This window comes from Tupaia chinensis, unplaced genomic scaffold, assembly GCF_000334495.1.
Source record: "Tupaia chinensis unplaced genomic scaffold, TupChi_1.0 Scaffold000323_1, whole genome shotgun sequence".
Lineage (NCBI taxonomy): Eukaryota > Metazoa > Chordata > Mammalia > Scandentia > Tupaiidae > Tupaia > Tupaia belangeri.
The window spans coordinates 762,743-778,369 of NW_006159817.1; the positions used below are offsets into that span (position 1 = coordinate 762,743).

General features: G+C 60.4%; 1 protein-coding gene across 1 annotated transcript in view; it reads left to right on the forward strand.

Annotated features, from left to right (window-relative positions):
• Positions 1 to 15,627, forward strand: part of RBM19 (RNA binding motif protein 19) — a gene marked incomplete in the record, with an annotated part of 174,920 nt that overhangs the window by 142,591 nt on the left and 16,702 nt on the right. The window contains 1 exon segment of the mRNA XM_027773124.1: positions 10,022 to 10,134. Within this exon segment, the coding sequence (XP_027628925.1) occupies positions 10,022 to 10,119 (98 nt within the window).

Below are 15,627 nucleotides of genomic sequence, written 5' to 3' on the forward strand. Positions count from 1 at the left end.
ATATATTTCTAGGTAAAAACATAAATATAGATATTTATATATGAAATATGTATATATAGGAAGAGCCCCAAGCAGCGAAGTGGAGCTGCCTTCCAGGCTCCCCCATCCTTTTCCCTTCCCCTTTGTAATGAGTCACCTTCAGCTGGGCGCTGCCCGTTCCCCCAGCCCACACCAACCTTCCTGCTGCAACTAATGCAGACACATGCAGGACCAAGCCCCAAAGCCCCCAGCTTAGCCTGCACCCACAGGCCCCACCACAGGCTAGACCCACCATAATCCTGGCCAGAGCCCTCCCCAGCCCCTACGTATGGCTTCCACATGGCCCTTCCGGCGGCCCAGAGCTGGCCCCCACACAGAACCCAGGATGCCGCACCCAGAGCGAGGCCAGCCTGTCGGGCCACGCCACAGTCCCCTCCTGCTGGCCCAGGAGTAACTGTGGGAGTCGTACTGTCCGGGACCACCCCACACCACGCGCATCAGAATTTCTAGGGGGTCGCACCAGGCATCAGTGGTTCTAGATGGTTCCATCCGGTAGCAGCTTGAGATCCAGTGGCCTTTGAGGAAGTGGCCGCTGTGGGTGGTTGGCTGCTGCTAGGCCATCTCAGTCTGTCACACCTTTCTGGTCGACCCTCCCCTTCCTAGAGAGGGCCAGGCAAGGTCTCCCGCCACAGGGCAGTCACAGGACCTTAGGCTTTGCTATGGTGTGGTGGGAAGGTCTCCAGGCCCCACTTGGAGAGTGTGTGTCCAGGCGGCTTCCCCAGAGCCCTGAAGTGGCTGATTCCTTACCTGGGAAGTGAGACAGTAAGAAGTCCAAGCTCAAGGGGTTTCTGCCTACAGCCTGGAGGGAGGGGAGGGTGTCCGTTCTGTCTCTGAAAGGATAACTCGGTGACTCCGGCCAGGGCCACCAGGCAGAGTGAGGAGCACACCTCAGTCCTGGCTCCCTGAGCCCAGCACGGCCCCTGCAGCTGGTGGTGGTTGGTCCTTTGGGGGTTCGCTCCCTGCAGTACCCCCACGTCATGTCCGACACACAGTATGTTCTCAGTAATCCTTGGTGTGAGTGACCCAAAGCAGGAACAAAGGTCCCTACGTTAAACAGAGCAGGTGTTGTCCCCGTTGAGCAGACAGGAGGCAGGAACGTTGAGGTCTGGGGCAAAATGACACTGGGAAGTCTGCAGGCGGCAGAGGCGGGTCTGGGCCCCAGTGACTGCACCCCGGTGTCTGCCTACCAGCTCAACGCACTTCCGGTTCTGATGGGACCAGAAGGCACCTCCCTGCCCAGCCCCTGTACCAGTGCAGAGCCGTGGTTTGGTCTTCCTCTGGGAAGAGGGCCCTTTGGTGAGCGTCTAGCGTTCCCCTGCTGTGAGCAGCCCTGAGGTGCCGACCCACTGGGGATGCGAGGACTCCTTCTATGGGGCTGCCTGGGCTCAGGAGAGGCCCAGACAGTGGGGCCAGCAGCTAGGGTGGCGGTCCAGCTCAGCCAGCCTTCTAGAATGGGCTGCTTTCTGGTGTCCAGCCCCCCAACCCCTGCAACCCTCTCCGTGTGTCGCTGGCAGCCTAAAACCCCACAGTGGGGATTGCAGGTTGCTGGTGCCTGTGATGGTCCAGGACAGCTGGCCATCGAGCCTGACGACTGTGGGTGCCTCATTCCAGCCTGGAATCCCGTCCTCCACCCTCCACTCAGCCTCCTCCTCCCCTTGCCCTCCTGTGCCCCTACTCTTCCTTCCACTCATCCCTGGCCTGCCCGGTACAGCAGAGGAAAACCCGGATGTGGGCCTGTACCTTCCAGCTTGCCAAGACCTCGCCTCTTTCACCGTGGGAGCTGCACACTCAGGGCGCCTGGTGGAATAGGCAGGAAACACCCCACAAGCGAGGCCTCCGTCTCCAGGGGCAGCTAGCACACAGCCCTCACAGTTACCGGCAATGGGCCGTGCAGACAGTTTCAGAAGCTCAGTTGTAGGTTCTTGTGCAACACCCCCACCCTCCCCGCCCGCCAATTTCTTTAAATGTTCATAGCTGGTTCTTTGTCTGCTCGTTTCATGGTAAATCACGTCAGCGCAGCGAGAGACCCTCAGTGGGTCCATGGTGTGAGGCCCTGCTTCGTACTCGGTCACCTTTTCTGTTTGTGTTTTACTGCATCGTGGAGAAGGCGTGACACGTCTTTGCGTAGAGAAATACATCATGACTTTCCCAACAACCCAATAGTTTGCTCTAAGGCGCATGTGCTCTCCCAGGGGGTGGTGAGAAATCACCCCCGAGGAGTGGGCACGCACACACACGCACGTGCTGTGATGTTTAAGCTGCTAGGTCCGGGGCTTAGAATGCCCGGTCAGCCACAGAGGGTCCAGCCTCCTCAACCTCCATGCCGATTGATGGCCCCTCGGTCACCTCTTGATGCTGGGGACGTAGTTTGGGTTTCCCAGGATGCAGACCCTGAGATGCAGATTTGGGCAAGCAGCAGGGGCCCTGGGCGGTGGGTCCCAGGAAGCATGGGGTGAAGGGAGGGGCCAGGCCCACTGTGCAGATCCCATGGCAGGCACCTGGGCCCTAGCCCACAGGGACCCTCCTTGAGGTACAGACGCTGGCAACATGTACCCGCCAGCTCCTAGTCACCCCTCCCGGAGGAAAGGCACTCTTGGAGACTCCAGCCTGCACGTGCACACTGCCTGTCGCTGAGAAAGTCCACGGCATCTGGGGTGGGCGCCGATGCAGCTGCCGCTGAGATTTCTGTCACTCTTTTGTAGAGTCGGGAAGCAGCCTCCCTCTTTCTCTTGGTTAGATTCCTGGACAAGACCAGTAGCTGGCATCGTAGTTAAGGCACTGGACTCCCACATGGCCAACCATGGTTCAAGTCCCAGATCCAGAAGCTTGAAAGTCACAAAATCCTGAGAGGAGAATGGAGGAGAAGGGATTGTGGCCTGGCCATCCCCCCGGCACCCCCCCCGGGGGGGGGGGTGATTTCTCACTTCCTCCATCTGTCTCTCTGATACTCTAAAGCAAAAATCTCTCCCCCCCCCAAGAAAAAAAAGAAAGAAAAGAGCTCATGAAGGGCAGTAGGGGCTGACCCACGCTGAGCACGCAGCGTGTGCAGGCCACCACCAGGAAGCCCTCGCGGACCGTCACTCTCACAGGCCCTCGGCCGCCGCACTGTACATTTCACCACCACTCAGTAACTGCAGAAACCGAGCCCAGAGAACTGGAGCAACTCGCCCCAGCTCGCCCAGCCAGGAGCAGCAGGGTTGACGCTGGCAGCTTGGCTCCAACTGGCACCCAGGACTCCGTGCCACATGCGCGTCCCCTCAGAGCCCAGCCTCAGGCGTCCTGGCCCGCACTCCTCCCCTCCCCTGGTCACAAGGGCTTCTTCCAGAACTCCCTTCTCCCGGACCCGCCGCTCGCTCCTCTCCCCACTTGCCTTTCCTCAACGTTTCCATCTCCGGAACAAAACCCCACGAAGCGCCTTCTCTGTCCTCAGTCGGCCCCCACCCCCACCATTAGGTGGGAACTCCAAGAATGCAAAACGGGTGTGTGGCAGTTGGGGGAGGAGGGGGCAGGACTGGGGGGTTGTCGGGGGCCGGCTGAGCGTTTTGTCAAGTTAATTTCTCGGGTATTGATGTTTGGTGACATTCACTTGCTGTTTATCTTCGGGTGCAGCTGTAATACTGAAAGAAAATGCACAGCTTGTTTCGTTTATTTATTTTACACCTTTCTCCGGTTCGGCATTATGTTTGTTTGGTGAAAACCCACTGAGGCTTTTGATGTCGGGGAAGTGGGACTTGAGCAGCTGTTCCTGCAAGCAGGGTGCTCCTCGTGGAAGCAGGGGCAGCCGGGGGAGCTGGGTGTCGTTGGGCGCAAACTCGGGCCTGGTGCGTCCTGTCAGGGGATGGGGGCTGTGGGGGCCCAGCCTGAACCAGACCCTGGAGCACAGTGATGGCTTCTGGGTAGTGACGAGTCAGGCCCCGGCTGAGCTCATTCACCCTCACTCACACCCAAGAGGGGTCCTTGGGACCAGCAGTTAACATAATGGCTATGTCACTGGACTCCCATGTAGTCGAACGTGGTTTGAGTCCCGGACCCGGTGGCTTAAACTCACGCCAGGCACGTGTGCGTGTGTGCCCAAGATCCCGAGAGGAGAATGGAGGAGACGGGATTGTGGGATGACCGTCCCCTGGGGGGTGATTTCTCGCTTTCTGTCTCTCTGTCTCTCTCTCTCTCTCTGTCTGGCGGACGCATGTGCCCTATAGGAAAAACCTCTCCAAAAATAAAAGGGTTCTTCATCCCCACTGCACAGGCAGGAAGCTGAGGCTGCGAGCTGCAGTGACTCGCCCAGGGCCACTCAGGCCGAGCAGGGACCTCAGACTGCCCAAGTTCCGCAGCTGCAGCATCAGTGGTCACTCACGAGGCTGCCACGTCCCGTGTCCCAGCGAATCAGCGGCTGTCCTGTGCTTCCGTTGGCAAACTGCAGTCTAAGGAGGAGACACCTTGCCGCCTTTGGGCGTGATGAACCCAATCATTTCATTCATTCACCTAGTACCGCTTCACTGACCACCATCGCATGCCAGCCTCGTGTGACAGTCCCCACCCTGCTGGGCCCTACTGCCCTGATGACAGACATGCAAAATCAGCGCCTCCCACATCGGGGCGGCAGTTCAGTATCCATCACGCCTCGATCGAGCCCTAACCCCGGGGTGGACAGTGCTGTGCCTACTCCTTTGAGCCTCACCGTCACCCCACGAGCTCGGTACCAGCGGTCTCCCGTTGTGTCGATAAAGAGCTGTGGCACAGAGAGGTGAAGGCCGTCACTCAAGGCCACACAGCCTGTCAGCAGTGAAGCTCAGTCGGAACTGAGTCGTGGCGTTGGCGCCTACACTCCCGGACCGCGGTTATGATGAGTGCCGAGGAGGAGGGGATGCCCTGGCAGGGTCTCGCAGGCAGGACTGCTCCTCGGCTCCCCATGGTCAGGGCCCTCTCACCCAGGGTCAGCCCAAGATGGCCACAGGGGAGGGAGGGGAGGAGGGGCCACCAGGGGCTCTGTCCACGCGCCTGGGTGACTCTGGTCATGGCTCCTCCAGGCAGGTTCCCTCGGGAGGCACCTGGTTAGCTCAGCTGGGACAGGCCGTGGCAGAATCCGAGGGCTGCCATGTGGGTGCTTCTCTCTGCACGTCCATTTTCCCGCCTGTGAAAGGGTTCTGACGCCCACCTCCTCAGAGGCACCCGCAGGCCTCAGCAGGGCTCCTCCCGCCCTGCCCACCCACCCTCGGGCCTCAGTTTACCCAGCCAGACAGCACTCTCCCAGCTCTGCCTCTCTGTGGCCCCCTGACCACATCCTCACCCCACTGTTAGGACGCCCCCAGCAAGCTGATCTGCGTGGGGCATTAGGGGACTCCCGGTGCTGGAGGCTGCATTCTGAGTGGAGGGAGTCTGTCAAGGAAGACATCACCTTATCCCCATGAGGCGCTTTTATTTTTTTAAATGGCCCCCTTGGGGGTCAGCAGATGGCATAGCGGTTACATCACTGGACTCCCACATAGTCAACTGTGGTTCAAGTCCCAGACCTAGCGGTTTAAAACTCATGCCAGGCACATGTGTGTGTGTGCCCAAAATCCCGAGAGGAAAATGGAGGAAAAGGGTTGGTTGCAGTGTGGCCATCCACCCTAGGGGTTGATTTCTCTCTCTCTATCTCTCTGTCTCTCCGGCAAGCACATGTGCCCTATAGCAAAAATCTCTCTCAAAAAAAAAAGGAAAATGGCCCACATTGGGGCCCTGGCATTCATCCCTCCGTGAAGTCATTGATTGTACGTTCAGGAAATGATTCCCAAGCACCTACGAAGTGCTGGGCCCTGCGGCTCAACGTCCAACAAGACAGGTGCAGGTGTCACCCAACACCGAGGCCAGTGCTGGCTGGGGACACAGTGGTGGCAGAGACCCGTGAGGAGCGGGCAGGCCCTGAGCTCCTGAAAGACTGGGAGGGCGGTTTGGTGCATGGAGGCCGCCCTCTCAGGCCAGCCCCCGGTCAGGTTAGACGCCGTGCTGGGTGCTGGGGACCTGCCTCAGGGCGCTGCCGGGCCATCGTGCCCTGGGGGCCTCCCCGAGCCTGCCGCGGTGTGGAGGGCAGGCCTCCCTTTGGCAGTATGCCCTCTGCAGCATTCCAGGTGCTCATGTTACTGCAAAGTCAGAGTTTAAAAAGGACGTGTGCATGGCTAGCAGTGGCTTAGAGGTTAAGGCTCTGGGTTCCACGTGGCCACCCTCGCGGTTCAAGTCCCAGACCCAGTGCCGGATGTATGTGTGCTACGCATGCCCAAAATCTCGAGAGGAGAGTGGAGATGGATGGATGGATGATGGTGTGGCCATCCCCGCCCGGGGGGTAAGTGCTTCCTCGTCTCTCCCTCTCTTTGTCTCTTGCTCAAAAACAAGGGGATGTGGAAACTCACTCAAATGCAGTTAGTGCCAGAGGGGAGAGGGGTGCGGGGACAGCAGTGACCTGTCACACGCCTGAGCACGCCTGCAGTGTAGCGAGCACGTCCGCCTCCCTCGGCTCCCGGGGGAGTGGCAGTAGGTATGGGGCCTGGTGAGGTGGAAGACCCGCCCAAGGTCCCACCACCAGGGAGGGCAGGGCCAGGACTGGTGCACGGCTCTCCTCCATTCTCTGGGTGTTGAAAAAGTGAGCTGATTGTGCCCCACGCAGCCTCGCGGTCTCCGGCTCCCACTGTTGAATATCCCGGGGGTGGGGGAGAGAGACAGTCTTCAGAGCTGGGGTCATTCCTAGGGAAACGACCCAGGAAGGAGGGACAGGATGGGGCTGGTTGGTGTTCCAGGGAGGTCCAGGTCCAAGGCAGAGACCGGGCATGCCTGATACCCATGGGGCTCAGGCCGAGGCTAAGAGGTGTCAGCAGGTGGTAGATGCCACGAGGCCACAGCCGCCTGCCAGAGTGCAGGGTGCCCGAGCTGGGCCTGTGTACTCCGTCACCTCCTCCGGGATGCCTCCCTGATAGCCCAGCACCTGAGCAGATGTCTCCCCCAGCAGTGCCAATCTTGTCTTGATTGCACTTGTCTGGTTCCCCCTCCATCTCCCGCCAGGACCAGGGACACTGAGATGGGGCTGAGCCGCTCAGTGGACGGCCTGGCTGAAGCCAGAGCGGGCTCAGCAGTCCCTGTTGTGGGGGACTGAATGAAGTCCTTAGAGACCGCCTCTGGCCTCGAGTCCCCCACAACCTAAACTCCTGGCCCTCTGCTCTCCCTGCCACCCATCCATTCCGTCCTTCAGTCCCTCAGCAAGATTCACCCGGTGTCGCCACGTGTCCGGCCGGCACTGTCCGTGGTCCTGCCCCTGGACCTGACCTTCCAAGGGTGGAGACAGGCGGCAGGGTAGAGCAGCGAAGCAGTGCTGGGTAGGGTAAGTTCCTGGGGAGACAGGAACTGCGAGGACGCGCAGAGACCTACGATTTTAGACCTGGAGTTTCGGGAAGCCCCACTGGAAAGGTGAGGCCCCAAGTGGCCTTCTCGGGGAAGGATTCCAGATAGGAAACCCAGAGGTGGGAGTGGAGCTAGGAGCCAGCAGGGGGCCTGAGTGACAGGAGCAGAGTGGGTGACGGACAGCAGTCGCTGGAAGTTGAGGCCAGTGATGGGGACTGTGCTGTGGCCAATAAACAGCTTCAGGGGCCAGCATGATGGTTACATCGCTGGACTCCCACGTAGTCAACCGCAGTTCAAGTCCCAGATCCGGAGGCTTGAAAGTCACACCAGGCTGTGTGTGTGTGTGTGCCCGCCCAAAATCCCAAGAGAATGGAATTTAAGGGACTGTGGCATGGCCATCCCCCCCCCGGGGGGGTGATTTCTCGCTTCCTGTCTCTGTCTATCCAGCAAGCACACACACCCTACGGCAAAAATCTCTTAAAAATAAATAAATAAAATAAGCAGCTTTAGCGTTTCCCAGGTGAGACAGTGCCGAAGGTGGGCATGGGTGAAGCAGCCGCGTGCTCTGTGGAGGTTTAATCAGGCTCCCCGGCCGCCATTTAAGACCAGACCCTGCGAGAAAAGCCAGAGGAGATAGCCTGGCCCTGGAGGGCAGCAGGGCTTCCAGCTAGACCCAGTTTGGGGCTCATGCCGACATAAGGGAACACGGACAAACCAGTCCCTCGCCAGCCTCCCAGCGATGGGGTCAGGCTGGGGAGAGGCCATCTGATTGCTCCAGGCAAAGACGGGCCACCGTGCTGCTGGCCACGCTGGACCAAGGGCGGCAAGGGGCAGGCCCGCAGCCCTGCATGGCTGCCCTGCTGCGCCCTGGCTCCGGTCGCCTGCCCAGATTCCATTCTCAGAAGCCGTTGTGCGCCCCCACAGCCTGGCGGGAGAGCGGCACGGCGGGATGGAAGCCCGTGTCTGCGCCATGGGCCACCAGCCCCCAGTTCTACAGCCCGCCCATGCCCTCTCCCTTCTCAGGATCACAGCAAAGGGGAAGGCATGATCCCCTGGCCCCCAGCAGGTGGGCTGCAGCCTCATGCCCCTTCTGCACCTTCCTCACCCTCACAGTGGGCCCTGCTCACCGTGCTTCCTCGCAGGCACCCACTCGGGTGCAAGGCTGGATGCAGCAGTGAGGGGGTGGGTACTCCAGGGGAAGGACCGGGAGTCTTTCAGGTGGGAGCTGCGAGCTCCACAGCCTGGTGGGCAGTGCAGGCTGGGCCAGCAAGGGAGGCCAGGGCCAGCTGCAGGGGTGCCTCCCGAGGAGAGATGGGGACTGGTGCATGTGTCTTAGGGGCATCCCTAGGGGACGGGAGTCCTAAGAGGGAGTGGGAGGGCAGCGTCCGGATTGATTGGGGAGGAACCAGATGAGAAGTCAGCTCAGAGGTGAACGCACTCACCCGAGACTACACAGAAGGGGGCCGGGGTCTCCACCTGGGGCCCAGAACGGTGCTGGGTCTGAGGACTCTGGGAGGAAAAGACATGGCCACAGGGGCTGCCAGCTAGGGGTGGGGAGATGGAGAAAGAAGGTAACAGGCGATGAGCCCACCTGGAAGGCCTCCTGGAGGAGGCCGGGCTGAGCCATTAGAGAGCAGGAGAGGGACAGCCTCTTTTCGCTGCCTGTCCAACCCAAGCCTGGTCTACGAGTGAGGCTGCTCATTACGGGGTGGTGAGACTAGCGGGGGGACTGACAGCACAGGCCAGCCCAGCGACCCGTTCCCTTCCCGAGGAAAGAGATCTTCTTCTGCCACCCTTGGCCTCCCTTCTGTTCTCTGGCTAGCACCAGAGACTTCCAGGAAAAGCGGAAAGACCACAGGCTTCTGTGTGATGTGGGTTCAAATCCTGTTTCCACCACATCCTAGCTGGATGACCTTAGACTGACCTGCTATGGCTTAGTTCCCTCACCTGTAAGAGACAGTAGTAGTTAGTACCTATAGGATTGCTGAGAGGCATAGAGTTGTAGCACATAGTAGGTGTTCGGTCTCTAGTGCTTAGAACCCAGAAGGCATGTGGCTGAGCCCCCCGTGCTTGTGTTCATGCTGTGCATCCGAATCTCACAGAGAACTCCTCTGCACTCTGCAAAGCCCAAGCTAAATAACCCCTCCTCTCTAAAGCCCTCCATCCCTGCTGTGGAATCCTTGAGCCCGGCGTCTATTCACCTGACACACACTGAGCACCTTCTACATGGCATCTGTTTCCTAGGCTTTAGGGTCTGGCCTCCAAGAAAGTAAGAACCGCTCCTCAGTGGCTAACCCAAGGCTCAGCCTCTCATGCCGGCCTCTGACCTGCCGGGAACAGGTAGCTCCCAGAGGAGGCCTCCGCCCTCCCTTCCTAAAGGGACATGTCCTCCGAGACAGACGATTGGTCCATGCTGACGCCGAGACTAACCTACTACGTTTCTCTCCCCTTTTCCTTCTCTCGGCCCTCCTCGGGGTCTCTCCCCATCTCTCATCTCTGTCTCTCCTCTCGGTCCCCTTTGTCTCTCCTCTCCTGGCCCGGCCCGCCCGCACCCCTCCCACCCCCAACCCTCTCGGCTGTTCTTTCCTCCTCGCTGCCATCTGGGCTCCTGCAGAGCCCCCGAAGAAAAAGCGGTCTGTGGTGTTGGACGAGATCCTGGAGCAGCTGGAAGACAGTGAAAACGACAGCGAGGAGCAGACCCTTCAGCTGTGAGCTGGCACCGAGAGGGTACGTGGCTCCGGGGCCCTGGGGACCGGCCCAGCCGCTCTGGCTTCTGTGCTCCCTACCGCCTGGCCGGGGGCGGGGCGGGGCGGGAGCGGGCCAGCCTCTGCTGGCCCAAGGTCAGAGGGGACGATGGGATGGCCTGGTCGGAGCCTAGAGCCCCAGGCACCTTGAGCTGCAGGCTTCTCCCCCTTGACTCGGCCCCTCATGTGCAGCGGCCCACCTGCATGAAGCCGGGTGCAGGGCGCTCGCGGGACCGAGGCGAGGGGCAGTTAGGAGTCCGTCCCCTGTGGCAGGAGAGGACCGTTGTCCCTCCCACAAAAGTTCTCCCGTGGGCTCCTCCTCCCCCAGCCCTGAGAACATGGCCCTGCCATCTGCCGGTAGGAAGGTCGGGGCACAGAGACCCATGGTGCCCCCCCCAGGGTGCATGGCTACCCCAGGACAGTGTAACCCAGGATGAAGCCAGCTCTACTTCCAGACTGTCTGGGCATGAGCCCCCTCCTCCAGGCCAGCAGGAGAGCCCGGCCCAGTTCCCTCTCCATCCTGGGCCCAGCCTCCTCCTCGCTAGCTGGTTCCCGCCCCATAAGGTTTTAGTGAGGAATAGATGCGACGCTCCGTGGGAAGCACCAGGCGTGGTGCTGAGCCCATAAGCCAGGCTCCAGGAGCCTCCCTCTCTGTCCCCTGTTAAAGCCAGAATCCCCCCAACATATGTCCAAAGGACAATCCCCAGCTTGGGACCTGACCGCCACATGGCCCATCCAGGGAGGCCCCGAGCAGCCCTGGAAACACCTGGTCCAGGCTGGTGGAGCTGAGCAGTGTCGCTGGTGGTGATCTCTCTGCTCAGGCTGTGACCCTGGGACATGCGTCGAGATCCTCTTCCTGGCCAGCAGCGTCCCAAAGCCACCCCAGCCTGAGACGCAGCCTCCCCACGGGAGGTCCTGAGCCAGAGAGCAGGGCCTGGGGAGGAAGGGGCAGGCTCACAGTCCGGCCTTGACCTCAGCCCACCACGGCTGTTCTCTGCGCAGGACCCTGGAGTTTTTCTCTCTGTGGAATGGGGGTGACAATGCTGCCATTAAACCAGTCAGTCCAGGGATAGCGCAGGGCCCCAGCTGGGGCTAAGTGAGGGCCGGGGGTCTCTCTGCTTCAGACTCGGCCCATGCATTCTTCTGGGGACCAGGTTCCCGTCTATACCAGGTTTCCGAGCGGCCTGGGACCCGAGCACCAGTGCGGTGCTGGCAGCCCCGCAGAGCTGCGTGTGCCCCCCATTTCTCAAGGTGGGCACCCCCTTACCGAGCGTTCACATCTCTGAGAATTCGAGGGGAAAGACAAGCTGGCTGGTCCCCCAACTTCTGTGGTGGGGTATCCCACAGACATCGCATGGTCTTGACCTTCTGGGGTGTGGAAGTTGAGCATGGGGGTCCGTGTTAAGACTCGGGTGACCGGACTCCTACATGGCTCTGGGGGCCTCCCACTGTCTGTCCTGATTCGGTGCCTCTTAGGACCGAACTTTCAGGTGTATACGCTGTGTACTCGCGTTCCCACCCCACAGGGGTCAAGGAGAGTGGCCTGTGGTCACCGAAAATAAGTCACAAACCAGGGCCTGGCATGGCACCAGTGGCGCCAACATAACTGACCGGGACGGTGCTGCTGGAAGCTTCCCTGGCTCAGGCTCTGCTTCCTGACCAGCCCGGCTCCGGGTCACGACCCGCTGGTCCTGCGTTACCATAGGCCTTAACCTTCCTGGGCCTTAGTCTCCTCTTCTCTAAAGTGGATTCATGCCCCTGGCCACTCTATCATGAAGCCCTGGGAGGTTGAGACCTCCCGACACCTGCCCGAGGTCCGTGGTGTGACGTGCATGCAGGGATGGGTCAGACCTGCCTGACCCCAGGGACTCGGGTCTGTGACCTCATGCTTTACTGCCTTCCTTGTGCCCGAAGCCGAAGGCCAGGGGTTAGAGGTGCAGCAGGGGGGTGGGTGGCCCAGGAGAAAGTGGGAGGGAGGGCTGCCATCGCCCCGCCAGGCCTGCTCAGGAGGCCAGGCCTCTCTTCCTGCCTCCCCCAGCCCTACCCAGGGTGGGGCTCACTGGTGGGAAGGTGGGGCCGGCCTGTAGGCTAATTGTCAGTTCTGCTCCCGTAGGGGCCTGGGGTGCCCCCCTCACCCCACAGCAGGTGCCCCCTCACGCCTTCCTCTCCCGCCCAGGAGCACCTGTTCTCCACGTGCAGCCAGCATGATCGGGCTGAAGCCCCGAACTGGGTCCTGTCGGTCCACAGTTAACCTCACGGCCTCCCCCACGCCAGAGGACGAAGTGGCGCTCTGCACCGTGGTGCCAAGGCCCTGCTCACCTAGCCCTGTTGTGGCCCCCACGTCACGCGAACCAGCAGCCAGGAGCCCCACCTCAGGGCCCTTGCACCCCTCTTCCCTCTCTTGGGGTACTTGTCCCCCATGTTTCCCTACTTGGCCCCCTTTTTCCACCTCCGAGGTCTTGTTTGAATTGCATTTCCCACTGACAGAGACAGGCCCTGGCCAATGCTCTGCAGGGCCCTCCTCACCTCCACGCACAGCCCTGTCCCGTCTCCTGCAAAAACCTTTCCAAAGAAAACAACAGTACCTGCATCTCTCTGAGTCTCTGTGTTAAGAAGCAGATAATATGTTCTAAAGAGATAGGTAGCGATTGTGGATGGGAAGCACTTTGCTGACTGTCTCCTGCCCTGCGAGGGCTCCTTGGTAGTGGCTGTAGTCATTATTACTCCCGTGATCACTAAGCACGCCGCCATGCTGGGGGGCTATCCCGGCACGTGTCCAACAGGGCAGGGCCGAGACCTGCTGGGAGCTGGGTCATGTGGGAGAGGGGCCCGTGTGTCCTGGAAGGGGCCTGGAGGAGGTGCCTGCTGCCCCTGGCCCCTCACTTACCCCGGCGTGCCTTGCACAGAGCAGAGCCCAGTCCACAATGAGCTGACGGGTGTGGGAAAAAGCAGGGAGCCCTCCCTGAGCCCTGCCCCAGTGTCACTGCCTGCCCCAACCCTGTTGACTGGGGTCCCACATGGCAGGGACTCCTGGCTGGTTAGCAGGATCGTTTGTTCTGAGAGCCAGGCTGGGCACCCCTCCCGGGTGATCCAGGGTGCGGCGTGGAATCCAGGCCCATCTGGAGGTCAGCCTCCCCCTCCTCAGTAAGGCGAGCTGGCCCCTCCACTGGCTTGCACCTGGTGTGGGTCCAGAGGGCCACGAGACCATCTTGACTCTGGGAGAGCACCAGGCATCCTGCCCCTTCTCAGGACCTGGCACATAGAGGACAGCCACCACCACTGCTGAGAGGAGGCCAGGGTGGAGGCTGACAGAGCTGTTCCGCACCCTCAGTTATTCATTCATCAAACAGGACATTCCTTGTGCGCCAGGCACGGCCGGGCACCCAGCGAGGACAGAAACAGGGCCTCCCCGTGCACCTCCAGGTGCTGCCGGACAAGGATCTGTCTCCAGGGCCTGGGAGCCACACGTCAGGTGGAAGACAATTTCCAGCGGCCTCTGCCCGCTGCTTCCTCCTGCCTTTCACCGCCCCCTCGGTCGTTTTTGTCTTCTGTGCACCGCCGTCTGTGCTCCGCAGCGTCTAGGAAAGGATTAACACGGGCCTCGCATGCAAGCTTTGGTGAACAGAGCCGAGCTCGGTTTCAACATCTAATTCAATTTGTTCTGCCGAGATCGAAATATGAAATGGTTGCCAGTCAAACGTTCAAAGGACGGGGAAGGGAGCGCGAGCGCCTGCCGAAATTTAAATTTTAATGAAAATGACTTTAACCCTTTAGTACCCCTTGCAAAAGTGGAACACAGTTTCCCGTCTTAGGAAAAAGGCCTCTCGGGTTGTATTTTCCACCCGCTTCTCTCCTGCTGAGCTTCACTAATAATATGCCATTGCTTTTTTTTTTTTTTTTTTTTTTTTTTTTTTTTTTTTTTTTTTTGAGAGGTTTTTGCTATAGGGTGCATGAGCTCCAGAAAGACAGAGAGAGAAACAGACAGAAAGCAAGAAATCACCCCCCAGGGGGGATGGCCACGCCACAATCCCTTCTCCTCCATTCTCCTCTCAGGATCTTAAGCACGCATGCACATGTGCCTGGTGTAAGTTTAAGCCACCGGGTCTGGGACTTGAACCGCTGTCAACTACATGGGAGTCCAGCGACATAGCCATTACGGCAACTGCTGGTCCCATGCCATTGCTTTTTGTCAGCTCTACTGACATGAAAAGATGAGCCAGACCCTTGCTTAGTAAGAGCTTGTTTGCACGCTCGGCCTCTGCTGTCGGAACAGGCCCTGCCCCTAGATGGCATGCCCAGGCCACTGTGAGACGCGCCCAGAGCACTGAACGCCCCCTTCGCTCCCTTCAGGGCCGTGAATGGTTGTCTGTGACATCACTTCCTGTCTCTCCCCTCTCTGGACTGTAAGCCCCCAGGGCAGGGTCCGTACCTGTTCTGTGGGTGCTGTCTGGCGCATCACAGCTGATTAGTAAATGTTTGCTGGGGGGATGAATGGTCCGCACGCCATCCTCCCAGCCCCAGTGCGAAGCAGTTTATGGGGTACGCAGAGACAGCCTCTGGGTGGCAGGGGGCATGCTCAAGAGCCCTCACATTCAGCCCCACCCCTGGGAGGACCACGCACCCAGCTAGAGCAGCGAGAGAGCGGTGTCTGCTGGAGGGCCCATCCCTGCACGGCGCCCTCGTCCCTGCACAGTGGCCTTTGCCACTGTCCCCGTGGTACAGGTGAGGGGCACAGGATGGAAGGCCCAGGTCATGGCCGAGTGGCTGGGAAGGGAGCTCTCCCTTCGTACCCCGGATGAGGCTGGCGCACTCAGCACCTCCTCGCCACACCCCCCAGCACGCTTTCTCTTTTGCTTTACGGTTCCTTTATTTCATGAGGGGTGGGGGGTGGGGGGCAGCTACTTCTGACACGCTCTCGCCACGCCACGACCCTCCCCAGTCTCCAGCCGGCCAGGATCCAGATGTCAGCAGATGTCGGCAACCCCAGGCCAGGAGGGGGCGTCATGGCTCTGATGGACAGTCCTGCCAGGCATTGTGACTCCCCAGGGCAGGGAAGGAGGTGACGGGGACTGAGCCCTGGCACTTCACCCCTGGGCTCTCCTGGAGCCCACAGGGGAGGCTTTAGCCCTGACGCCTGCTCCAGCACCCAGCAGCCATCTGCCGAGACTGTTTTCTGTCAGGCAGGGCCCGGGGCTAGGGGTGCTGGCCCAGGTGAGGACCAAGCGAGGAGCTGCCCGAGGAGCTGACGGTCGAATGCGGGAGACACAGGCAGCGAGCTGGTGGCATCTTCCCCAGGCTCACCAAGGCGCCGTTCTCTACAGAGTGTGTCTGCTGGGGGGCCAAGGAGGGGGCAGCAGGCCACCGAACCGGCTCCCGCGTGGTGCTGAGACCAGGGTCCACAGCAGGGAGCGGCGTGGGCCGGATCCACTGCGTGGCTGAGGAGTGACAACAGGCGTGCTTGGCCGCTGGCGGAAAC